Source organism: Lissotriton vulgaris, chromosome 8 (assembly GCF_964263255.1).
Source record: "Lissotriton vulgaris chromosome 8, aLisVul1.2, whole genome shotgun sequence".
In the NCBI taxonomy this organism is placed as follows: domain Eukaryota; kingdom Metazoa; phylum Chordata; class Amphibia; order Caudata; family Salamandridae; genus Lissotriton; species Lissotriton vulgaris.
Window position 1 is genome coordinate 1,235,578,458 of NC_141696.1, and position 13,382 is coordinate 1,235,591,839.

Sequence of the window (13,382 nt, forward strand, 5' to 3'; positions counted from 1 at the left end):
ACTTGGCGCATAGGCGTCAAAGTATGTAGAGAGTCTGTTCCCGGGGGGGAGTGCCCACTGCACCCCAAACCTGTTACGCAGAAACCTGGTCTAGGCAATGCAACATGTACATATTCACAAGATAATTTGTCTGTTTAAGGGACAACTAGCTTCTTTAACTGGACGTGAAAAGATCCGTACTCGCACCTTGGTCCAGAATGTTCTGCAATTGCGGGGAAAGCGTTCTTCGCTGCCACCCCGACTTGGAGTACTTCTGGCAGAATTCCTGGGCCTCATGGGGGGAATCAAATATTCTGGACCGTCCATCAACGTCCACCTTTAGCCGTCCGGGATAAAGCATTGCATATCACAGCCCCAGATTTCGGAGGTTTGCCTTCACCCCAACATATTTCCGTCTTGCTTCCCGGACCATGGCAGTGTAGTACAGGTATAGAGAAATGGATGACCCTTACCAGTTCAACTGGCCATTCCCTCGCGCCATCCTCGGGGTAGTATCCCTATGTCTGAAGTTGAGCAAGAGAGCTATGATAGGCCTTGGCGGGCAGCTGGGGTTTGGCCGCGGACCATGAATGTGGTGTGCACACTCTACTATAAATGTAGTGGTGAAGGATTCAACTTCAAAGACATTGGTAGGTAACTTTTTCATAAACTGATCCAGCCACCCTGTGTTGGTGGATTCAGGCAGTCCCATGACTCATACATTATTCCGCCGCCACCTTGCCTCCAAATCCTCATTCTTGATTGCGACTGATTTTAGGAGTTTCTCCAACGCTCCATCTTTTTGGGGGTCTGGGCAGTGCTGTCTTCCAGGTCGGAAATTCTACCCTCAGCTGTATTTAAGCATCCCTCATGGTTGTCGAGCCAGGCTCCCATAGCTTCCAGTCTCCTGTCCAATGTCTCAAAGCAGGTATCCAGCACCCAGAAGCCCGCCCTGAGCTCCGTTAGTACGGTATCTCAACCCAGCTACACCAGTTGTGTGGGACCACTTGCCTCTGCCATGTTTCCTTGCTGGGTTGTCGTGCTGGTGCCCGGTAGCTTATAAGGGAGGGTGCTGTGTTTTGGGTTTTTCCGGCCCATGCCACAGGCCAGAGGGTCCATCTGATCGGCAGTGGGGTTCTTCACCCCTCTCAGGCCTCTCTGCGCTATGCAGACCCCATAAGCCAACGGCCAGGGCCTACCACAGCCTGGGCGTCCGCTGCTGTGTCTCCTCTGCGTGCAGGGGTCGTGCACTATCCTTAATGTTCCTTGATGTGCAGTACAGGATAGAGGGGGCCTTGCCCGAACATCTTCTAGACAGAAAAACCAAACAGGGTTTTGACTCTAATCAGCACGGCTGAGCCCAAACTCATAACAACATAACCAATTGCCAATACCGATGTATAGTTAAAATTTTCAAAAAACAGTGCATTGAGATGAAACAATGTCACTACATACCACTTTTTCCGTATGAATTAAATCTCAATTTATTACCACCAAATTTACAAAAATAAACAAAAATAAATCCAGACACATTCGAAAACATCTCAATGCACTGTTTTGTGAAGATTTGAACTATACATCAGTATTGGTTATGTTGTTACGAACATCTTCTAGGGCATATGAGCAGGGGGGGGAACCAGTAGCGTTGTCCCGTTGTACCCGGCCCGACAGCAGGTCCCCAGGCTCACCCGCAGTCCCTATCACAGTCATTCCCCAGGCCTATGGGGAATGACTGTGGGATTAGTGGGAATAGAGCTCATGCCCTGTGGACATCTCCCGCTTCTGCTGGGACCAGTCAAATCCACTGCAATTACTGGCAGGCGTGCCTGTGCGTGGTTGGCTTCCGCTACTTTAGTCTCCAGCTTCACTCATGGTCCACACCACGACCTGCCACAGACCTGCATTCCGCACCGATTTCATCAGTGCCTCTTTATGCATTGTCCCCTGGATTTTAAATGCAGTTTGCATCCCCCGGGAGGTGCGATTAGCAATGGTTTGTGGCGGAGCTTCAAGCCTGCACGGCCATTACGGTTGGCGGCTTGGCCACGCCCCCAAGAATTCAAGATCTTTTAGATTTGTTGCCTACAATTTACTTTTAGAGCTCAATATCTGTCAAAACACAGGAAATATACCTACAAACCTGTTTGCAAATGCTTGCTGAACAAAAACAGGAACAAGGGGTTAAACCAAATGAGAAACCCATGGAGGACACAGTGAATGATGATTGGTACAAGTGGACATTACATTTGCAAGGTAACGTATCATGCTCTACTTTGGTGAAGTGTGACTCTTGACAAATACGTTTCCTCCTATCCATACAGGAGACAATCTTTTGTCTCTGTCTCTAAACTAGAACATTTGGACTCTTAATGTTGAAAGTAGTTATATCAATTAGAAACAATTTTCATGGCCTTGAGATGCAGGTGACAATTTCTCGTTGCACCATCTCACATTCATGATGGCAATGCAACAACTCAATTTCTGAAGGCCTGAATTCATTCATACCATACTGTATGTAAAAGACAAGAGTTGAAGTCTCCACCGTACAGTTTTTGAGAAACTATTTTCCCTGAAATAAGAATATTTTCAGTGAAACAAGAATATCATACACTGGAAGAGACAAGTAGAAAGCATCTCACGCCCCTAGCCTACTCAATGATTAAAAGTATCTGCATCCCCAACACAAGACACATTAATGCAGCTGTACAAGACTGGTCCTAAAGTCAGACGAATACCCTCATCACACTACATCACCCTGCCCTCCGAGAAACAAAAACCTTCAACAATATTTAGATATGCTCCTAGGCAGGAGTAGGCCAACTCAAACTCGGAGTTTCACATGTGGTCATAGAATGGCAACCCTTCTTACCAAAAACAGGCACAATATAGGATAAAGACCAACTGGCAGATGCATCAACGGAAATACCTCCCGGTAAAACTGTGAATCGGTAAAACAGGCCGATACCGAACGCAAAACCAGAAAATGCTATGCATCAAACAATGAATCGCTAAAAAATAAAGAATCGCAAATAACCCCCAGCGGTAAAATACCGAATCGCAAAACAGACAATCGGAATTACCGACCCCCAAAGCGGCCATCGGTAATACCGAATCGGTAATAAAGAATCGCAATGGTATGCATGAAAAGTCGCTAATACCGAAAAACCCAAAAATCGCTATTTAGCATGAGCAAATTAAGGGGAATCACAATCAGGAGGTAAAGTAAACGGAAGGACAGAAAAAAAAATTACAACCCCCAACTGCAGGTGCTCACAATCAGTAACCCTTCAAAAAAGCCCTGGGAAACCCCACATGTCTTCCAAAATGGCTGCCCTGTACGTGCTTGCTAGGAGGAGGAGGATCAACGCCCAGGCCCAGCGCAGGAGGATGATCCAGGACAGGATCTTCAGGGTGCGCATCACTTTGCTGGGGCAGACCGAGGAACAGGTCTACGACAAGTATAGACTGAACCGTGCCATGATAATGCGCCTAATAGCAGACCTGGAACCATTACTGCAGCACGAGACCCGAGGACCAACACCATACCAGCCCATGTGCAGGTCCTATGCTGCCTGCACCTGCTTGCGTCTGGAAGCTTCCAGGGGGTAATAGCTGAGAATGGAGGCGTGTCGCAAAGCGCTTTATCACGCTTCTTCCACCGGTTCCTAAAGGCCATGCTGACATTAATTAATCGCCACATCACCTTCCCCACAACCCCCCAGCAGCTGACCCGCACCAAACGGGAATTCTACCAGGTGGCACAATTCCCCCATGTCATAGGGTGTGTTGACTGCACGCATGTCCCCATCTGTCCTCCATCAGCCACCGAATACATTTTCCGCAACCGGAAGTCATATCACTCTATAAATGTGCAGGTGGTGTGCAATGCCAAGTACATCATTACGGACCTTGTAGCCCAATTCCCCGGGAGCACACACGACGCTTACATATTCCGTCACTGTGGCCTCCACAGGCGCCTGATCAACGGTGAATTTGGAGAGGGACACCTACTAGGTAGATATTGATGCATCATCGTACTCTCCACCCACTCCATCCCCACATGTATATTTTCAATCATGCTGATGACCATTCTCTCCCCATCCTGCAGGTGGCAGCGCATACGCATTGCGTGAATATCTACTCACTCCCTACCTGAACCCAGCGACACCACAAGAGCAGCGCTACAACAGAGCACACATCAGCACAAGGAATGTGGTTGAGCGTACATTCGGCATCCTCAAGAGCCGCTTCCGTATACTGCACACGACTGGAGGTGCCTTGCAGTACGACCCAGTGACCTGCTGCCAGATCATTGCTGTGTGTGCCATCCTGCACAACATCGCCACACGCAGGGGGATACCCATAGAGGTGGACGGAGATGATGAACTACGTGCACAGCAACCACCCCCCCAACACCGACAGGCGCATGTGCCCAACACAGCTGAAGGGCAACGGAGGCGGACATACATCACACGGAATCATTTCTGAGACAGGTAAGAGAGAGACTTGACAACTGGTCTCGATTTGAAAGGGTTTAATGGGCATGGACACCTGAGTGGTGCAGAGAAACAAAACAAAAACATGCTGCTGCTGCAGTTAAAGTCAAACTTAAATTGTCCGTCCTCAGAACGGGTGATGCGTGCGGCACTTAAGTCTGGCCATGATTACGTCACCAAGGACAGTGTAACTTTGTCACATGTTCACTTGCGTTTGCCGCGTACCCCCAGTCTCTTGTCCTGTGACTCCTCGGCTTCTACTCGATGGGAGTCTGTGGCAGTTACATTGCGGCCACTGCGCCTCCTCCCGCTGGTGTCCGATAGGGAGACGCTGCTGACACTGGAGGCTGCCTCACTCCCCTCTTCCGCCCCCAGTATGCTGACACTGGCTGACCCAGGCTGCAGTTGCTCCACTACGGTGGTCACCCTCTCAAGGACCTTTGCCACATCCCCACAGTAATGACCTAGGTCCACTTGCAGGGACACGGACCTGCGGACCAGCAAAGCCGTGCTGTTGCAGAGCTTATTGATGGCCTTGTTGGTTGAAGTCACTGCCAGCATGATCTGCCTGTGACGCCGCCGCTCACTCTGTTGGCCTGCCACTACGGCACGTGTGAGTTCTTGCAGGCACAGCTTAATGTCATTGTTGCCGGCAGCTACGGCAGTGGTGTGCTCACGCATAGCGCCTGTCATGTTGCTAAGTTTGTTGCATAGCTTGGTCATGGAGAGTTTCATGGCACCCATGTGTCTCCCCTGCAGGCGCTGGACATGCAGCATCCGGGTCTCCACAACTCCGTACCTTCCGGACAGATTGACTGGTCTTGCAGCACCACGAGCCGGGGTCACAGCCCTCTGCCTGATGTGCTGTTGTGATGATGTTTGGCTGGTTGGAGTGACAACAGCCTGGCGTGGAACATTTGGGGGTGCTGAACTGTGATCAGATTCCATCAGGGGCAGGGAGGGAAAATCAGCTCTGCGGAGTGGCCCGCACTGGTGGTGGTGGTGTCTTGGACCACGAGGTTGGTGGTGGTGGTGTCTTGGTCCGCGAGGTTGGTGCTGGTGGTGTCTTGGACCGCGAGATTGGTGGTGGTGGTGGTGGTGGTGGTGGTGCCTTGGACTGCAGGGATGGTGGAGGTGTCGACCGCCGTGGTGGTGAAGGGGAGGACATGGCTTCAGCTCCATGTGAGCACTCGGCTTCTGACAACACTGGTGTCTCAGAGATGACGAGGCGTGCACTGTCGTCTGAATCGTAGGGGGATGCATCTGTGTGTGAAACAGTGCATAGTTCTAATCATGGTATAGTATGTGGAAATAGCAGTGGCATCTCACAATAAATAACATTTTCAGTCTGACAATTGGCCCATAGCTGCTGTATTCATCTCTGTGCTCTAGCATGCACCCATTCATGTATGGACTACAACTCCCATGGTGCAACACATTGGTGAGGGTATGTGTTTAGGGCAACACTACATGGGCACTGGGTCTGGCATGGGGGATTGGGCAGGGTCTTAGTACACACTGCATTGTTACGCTGCCATGCTTCTTACCTTGTCCTCCTTCCGCAGCACCAGAGGTGTCCAGACGTGTGACGCCCACAACAGCTTCCCGTTCTATGGTGGACTCCACTAGATCCTCCAGGACAGTGTTTGGCGTCACGTTGGCTGTGCCCCCTCCTGTGCCATCAGCATCCTTGACCCTCTGCGCAATCTTCTCCTTGGCCCTCTTCCTTAGGTCATACCACCGTTTTTTTAGGTCGTCGATGCTGCAGTGGGTGACTCCCCAGGCATTTACCTTGTCCTTGATGCGCAGCCACATCTTGCGTTTTTCAGCCTCTGGCACCTTCAGGGACAATTTGCCAAACAGTCTGTCATTATTGCTGGTCACAGACTCGATGAGGATTTCCAGCTCCTTATCAGAAAACTTCCTTTTGCGCTTTCGGTGTGTGTCCTTGCCCTGCTGGGGGGCCTCCTTCTCCATCTTGTCCTGCTTGCCTTGTCCTGCTTGCTACAGGTTCAGTCTTGGTCCTCAGCTCCTGTGCTCTGCCTCCTCCTCAGTGCAACTCCGAACACAGAATGCAGCGTGGCTGTCCTACTTCCTGGTTGTGATGTCATCGGCCCGCATCCGAAGCGTCGCGTAATTTGCCCGTTTTCGCTATTACCGAAATCGCTAATACCGGATTCACTAATACCGATTCGGTATTAGCTAACTCGGTATTTGCTACTCGTGCGGGTGTACTTTCGCTATTTAATAGCGATTTTTACCGATTCTGTAATTTTTACCGATTTGTTTGATGCATCGCGGTTTGCATGTCCTTAATAGCGAATCGGTATTTTTCACTATTACCGACGTGTATTACCGAATGTTGATGCATATGCCTGCAAGTAACTAACTCCCCTGCAGTCATCCACTCCAATCTTGAACACTGAGTGGAAAGGAAAAATGTAAATCTTCAGATGAGCCTTTGCGCTAAATAACCATGTCAGTGATCGGGATGCCCTCTGTCCACACTTTATTGAATACGTATCTGCTTACTGCTAATGAGTGCCACTAACTTTCCATATTCTTCCAGACAATCATTTGCGTTATGCATGCCTGTGTTTAATAACATACCACTTTTTGAACTTACAGCGAACAGCTCTATAGTTTACCTTTGAGATGGAAGTGCAATATTTGGCACATATGAATTGAGTAGTTTATAGATTATATGGAGGTGAGCACGATAAGCAATATTTGGGCTTCACTTTGTGCATTAAGAGGTGTAGGATGGGCTTCTTTTATTTATTTTGTAATGGGCTTTTCTGAATTTTAGTTGGTTTCCTCCTGGAATGCAGTCTCCGCAAAATGACAAAGAAAAAGACTTGGGGTTTGGGAAGTTTCATCATTACAGACTAATCCTTACAGGTGTATAGTAGTGAGTTTCATAAATACCCTAATGGAGGCCGGCCCCTCCAGAAAGTGTGTGTGTGTATACTTGTAAAGCGCACTGCCGCCCCATCTCGGGGCATCCTGGCGCTGTATACCGCTGTGGAACCCTTCCTGGCTTTCCCTGTGATATGCCCCCTCCTGGGCACCCCCAAGGTGAAGCCAGGCATCCCAGCGCTGTTGGGGCCGTTGTGGAGATTAAGCAAGCTATTGTCCAGAGTGGGACCCATGATCAGAGTAGGCACAGAGGCGAGAATTATCGAGTCCGCGGACATTGAGCCCAAGAAAGTCATAAGAAATACAGCCATGTTAGAGACCTCTATTTGATGAATGATGGCTAAAGATGTCTAGCATCTGTAGCTGGACTTTGCTATCAGAAGCGATAGGTGGCTCAATTGCACCTTTAACCATAAAAATTCCATACTTGAAGTAAAAAAGAGAGGGCTAGGAATAAAAATAGCATAAGACAAGTGGGTAAGGATGACATGCGTTTATTGGATAGCGTGGAAAGGGGGCTGAATAACTAGAAGCTACTAAGGATGGTAAATCAGATAATTTTAGAACATGTCCAATGATAGAAAAAATCCTCCACCAACCTCTCAAGAACCCTTAAATACCTGGTAATGCACAACACTAGGCTGGGAATCTGAACACTGACTGAACACTAAAGCAGTGACTATTTCAGTAAGGGAAACATCCTTTACGATACAGTTGTAGCTTTGCAGTGCCTTTACCATGCAAATCTCTACCATGCATATGCTGTAATTATAGTTAAGGTAAGGATATTGATTGTAGTGTCTATCGATCTATCTATCTATCTATCTATCTATCTATCTATCTATCTATCTATCTATCTATCTATCTATCTATCCATCCATCCATCCATCTATCCATCTATCTATCCAGGTTTAGAGGTGGGTATGCATAAAGGCTGATAAGAGTAGTTATAGGGTTTAGTAAGGGTATTGGGTTGTATAGGTGTTTCTAGAGTTAAGGGGGTGCGTAGGGGTTTAGGTGGTAAGCGTATTTTACAGGTAGATAAGGCATAGGGTAGTAAGGGTTTTTTAGGGTTTAGGGGTAGATAGGAGTATAGGGTGATGTGGGTATTTTTGGGGTTTAGGGGTTGGTGGGGCATGGGGTCGTAAGGGTATTTTCTGGGTTTAGGGGTGGGTAGGGGTATGGGGCATTTTTAGGGTTGAGGGGTGGGTAAGGGTATTGCGTGATAAGGGAATTTTTATGGTTGAGGGGTGGGTAGGGGCATAGGATGGTACGGGTAAATAATAAAGGGAGGTTTGGGGTCCTCCCAATAAAAATAAAACTGAAATTCCTTTTTTTAATTAAAAAAAAGTGGGGGGTTTGGGCGGCCTTTCCCCCAAAAGTTAGAAATTATATATGTATATACATGAATGCATATACATTTAGATGTCCCACAGCAAGCTGTACCATATATATATATATGCATATTTATATATTACTTACCTTAATTATACTAACAATGCAGTGTTTCCTTTTCCCTTTAATATTGTGAGATGCTTTCACTGATAAGAATTACTATTGTACAGTATTAAGTTCAACACACACTGATACCCAAATACTGACATTGCTGCTAACATACATTTCTGCCTCCCAACAACCTTACACTTCTTTTAAACACTTGACACGATTGCATCAACTGAACAGGTTACCTGATGGAAAAGTGGGCTGTGTGTCACTGGAATTCCTAGACCACTGAAGCACATCCCAAGAACCATATCATCGGGAGCATCATTGCTGTAACACCGGCATTTACTTCCAAGCAATTTTCGAACTGCCTCTTTGCTGAACACCATTCTGCAGTTCAAGGAGGAAACAAAATTCTCAGAAACAACTTTGTGTAAACACAGAATAAGAGTAAAAAGCAATCGGTTAACATTATTATCATCACACGTTTGATAGGTTTATAAAGTACACAGCTAAAACACCAGGTTCTTGAAGCACTATCTGTGACATCAGAAGAAGTGAAGACCTTCATCACAAACCATAAATGTCTCCCAGTAAAGGCTTCAAATGTCTGTATGACTGGAACCCACTTTTTTCATTTCGGTCAACTGCTTCAGTTTCCTAACTAGCTAAATTAAATACAAAGAAGAAAATCTGTGGGAGTGTCTACAATGCAAAGAAGATGGCCAACCCGCATGGGAGTTCCGAGACGGGATTGAGCTATTCTGATTCTTAAAGCAGACATAGAGACTTTTTCTTAATTTTTCGATGAGTGGAGGTTCTGCCTGTTATTGCTGCTGTTGAGGGAGTGAGTGGAGCACATTTTTAATTATAGAAAAGGTATTTTTTGGTGCTCAGCTCTGAATCTTTTCCTCAGCCGCTGGGCCCTCTTTTCTATCACTTCTATAGCACAATTCTATGTCAGGACCAGAGGCGAGGATTATGCTTTTCTTTCTTCATTTATTGCATAGCAGCCATTTAAAGTACACCAACTAACATTCCCATGAACCAAAGGGAATGGCAAAATGAACAAACATCATAGCCATAGAGTGTCTGTAAATAGAGTCTCCATCCAATGACCCAATCAGGGGTCCCCAGGGTCTTGATAGTCTTCTGTCCCTGTTCATGATCCCTCTTTCTTCGCTGCTAACAGCCTAGATAAGTCTACCTTTCTGCTTAGCGCGTTCTCTTTACTGTTTATTTCACGTATATGCCTTGTTGTGCTCATTGCTTTATGCGTGCTTCTATTGTCCTTATTTAATCAATGGTTGTAGGTTTGCGTGTGTTCGCTCGCAATTTCTTTCCGTAGCCGTTTCCCTCACGGCGCGGTGTGTGGGCACGTGCGCCATTTTAGTTAGGCGTGCTTCGCCGGTTTCGTCTGTTTCAGCTGCTTTTTGATACTTTATTTTCGTTGTGCCTCCTATTTCTTATTGGTTAGTTAATTCTAAGCGGGCCGCCAATACTCGGCGCTCCGCTCCGGCCGTGGGAGTCTCCAACTCCCTAAGTAACTTGGTGCTGACTCACAGTGCCCTCATGACACCGCCAGAGGGCCCCCATCGGCATCTCTGACGCGGCGAGCACGCTTGGGATTCCGCGCATTCCTGTCAGAGCGTCGGAGCCCAGCGCTGTCTCGCTGCTTGAGTCCTGTCTCTGTCTGCCTGAACGCCTCTGACAAGGGTCTGTAGCTTGCCATTAGGCAAAATTCTGTTTGATTCTTTTCATGCCTCCCTTCCGCGCCCGTTTACTAGGTCTGTACCTGTCATTAGGCAGTGCTTTTATTACATAATCTGTGGGGGGTCTGTACTTATAGGCCCATAACGCTCTGAGTTCAGGGTCTGTACAGCAGTTTTCTTCACTGACCCTTTTGGCAGACGGCCCCCTTTAGTTTTGGCACCTGGGCTGTTGGGTCCTAGGCTTTCAGAACCTCTTTTTGCGGACACTGTCTGCCCACATCCCGGCTGACACCCAGCCTCCCTTTACCTGCGGCTTGCCGCTTCCTGGCCATATTTTTCTTTGTTAAGAGCCACACTCTTCCTCCATATGGCAACCTACCAGGACGAGGCCTATCGGGATGATGAATGGGATGAAGATCCCCTCGCGGCGCTTCCCTTGGGCAATGACTTTTACGATGCTGTGGATGAGTCCATCCACAAAGCAGTAGAACAGGACATGACCCCCCTTGAGGAACTCCTGTCCCGCAAGATTGACCAAGCCTGCAAACGGCTCACCAGGGCTGCCCAAGCCTCTTCTGCTGGTTCTGCTCATCCTAACCTTACCATGGATTCACAGGAACCACCACCAAAGCGAGCAAGAGATGCTGGTGCAGATTCTGACCATTCGCTGGGGACCAAGGGGATGGGGACGCCTCTCCTGAACAGTCCTGACCCTGGCTCCCTTCTAAGTTGGCTTTGGCTGCTACTGAAACCAACATGTGTGCAGATATGATGGACCCGGTTGATGTCCTACATCCTCGCTCCTCTGACTGGGCCCCGTCGGAGAAGGCCGCCCAATATGTGTCCAGCAGGATTCGCCGCCCGCTTGAGCCAGCTACCAGGAACTGCCTAAGGGCAGAGTGTCCTCGCCCTTCTTTGGAGGGGAAGGTAGCCGCCACTCTGGAGATTGACCCCAGAATGGCTACCTTTCTCCAAAAATGTGTCAAGGGTCCCAAAAAGGGCATAGACAGGTCCTGGCGTGCCTGTCAAGATAAGCTTTTGAATGTCTTGGGGCCCGCTACTAAGATCCTTGATATGGTGGAAGAAGCGAAAGCCTCAGGTGCCCTCATTTCTCCAGATCACCTCTCCTCGTGGGCTCAGTGCGTTGTGGTGTTCTTAGGGAACGCCAACTGCGCGATTTCCACTGAGCGCCGCAGGTCCCTTCTCATCATGGAGGCCCCAAGTTAGGGGACTTAACGGATACTGAGGCAGGCCCAGTAGCTCGGGGAGGGTATCAAAGAGGGGGTTTACCCAAGAGAAGTCACTGGGACCTGGGTCATATTGATACTGAGAGGAAGAGGGTCCCAGCGAGAAAAGATTAATTACCACAAATTAAATAATGATGATAGTACATTTAATGAGTCTACAATGTTTTATTCACAATGTAGATGAAACCAGGATATAGTATCCAACCTTACTCATTTTGAACGGTTGAATAGTGCCCCTGGGAGTACGGGAGAAGTGATAAGGTGAGGATAGTGCAGGTAGGGAGTAGTGACAATAAAAACAGACAAAAATCTTGAACATTTGTAAATCAATTGAGATGTAAGGATGATCATGAATCCAAATATATCACTTAGACAAACACATGACCCACATAGTACATTATATGTAATAATTTCAAGTGTGGGGCTGGAACATAAAGGACGGTTGTCGACGTTTCGACCCACAGGTAATGCAGGAATTAGTTGAGCCCTTGCGGCGGGGTCTTCATCAGGACAGGTAGGGGACTAGCAACCTAATTAATCGGTGCTCATCTGCATTTATCATTGTAGAAAACCTCAGTGTGAAGAAATTGAATTCATCTTATGGGTGAGACACTAGCGTTAGGGCTGGAATCGAAAACAGGCCCGGGGACGCTGGGCAAAGGAAATCAGACGAGTTATCAGGGAGTTCGGATTTGATTACGGTCGTCCCCAAGAAGATGCGAGGCGCTGTGAATGAATCAGGAGTCGCCCGCGGGTTAAGAGTCGAACCGGTGTGTTCACTGTGTTCGCTGGGACCCCCTTCCTCTCAGTATCAGTAGCTCGGGGAGGCCTTTTTGGCGAACCCTTTATTAACGAACTAGGGAGGTTCGTTAACATCTTCACCTCCCGGAAAGGGCCCAATCTTCCATTCGGAAAGTGTTTTGCCCCCGGGTTTTCCGAGGGGCCGGACGATGTAGGGGCCGCTCGTCCGGCTGTCCAAATCGGGGCAGGGGACAAGGCTTCAATCAAGAACAATATCAGGATCAAGCCCGCTTCGGCAATTTCTATCCCACCCACGGACAACGAGGCAGAGGCGGCAGAGGAGGAGGTGGAGCCAATTCTTCTGGTGAGTGTTCTCCCTTCTTCCCTTCTAAAAGTGGGGGTCCATCTGGCCCATTTTTTCCCAATGTGGACTTCTGTCACGGGGGATGCTTGGGTTCTACAGACGGTAAGGGGATTTCAATTCCTAGGCACTCCTTTGCAACTCACCCCTCCCCACCCTCTTTTCTTCTCCAAGGCAGATACCGCTCTGGTGGACCAGGAGGTTCAGGCCCTTCTCAGCAAGGGGGCCATAGTAGAAACCTTACCTCATCCCAGGCGTTTCCTCAGCAATCTTTTTCTTGTGGACAAAGTAGATGGGGGCGGCGTCCGGTTATCAATCTACGAGAATTCAACGAGTGGGTGATTTACCGCCATTTCAAAATGGAGGCAATCCACCTCCTTCGAGACATTGTCCGACCGGGCGCTGGATGGCGCGTTTCGACCTCAAGGACGCTTATTTAGCTGATCCCATCTTTTCCCCTCATCGCTGTTTTCTTCAGTTTCCC

At 48.3% G+C, this 13,382-nt stretch overlaps 1 protein-coding gene across 2 annotated transcripts in view; it reads right to left on the reverse strand.

The window, feature by feature from the left end:
* The window catches only part of B3GLCT (beta 3-glucosyltransferase), a 1,059,223-nt gene that overhangs the window by 17,743 nt on the left and 1,028,098 nt on the right, over positions 1 to 13,382 (reverse strand). For both annotated transcript variants that reach the window (XM_086935136.1, XM_086935137.1), the window contains one exon: positions 9,083 to 9,227. In XM_086935136.1, the coding sequence (XP_086791262.1) occupies positions 9,083 to 9,227 (145 nt within the window). The remainder of the gene's footprint in view (positions 1 to 9,082; positions 9,228 to 13,382) is intronic.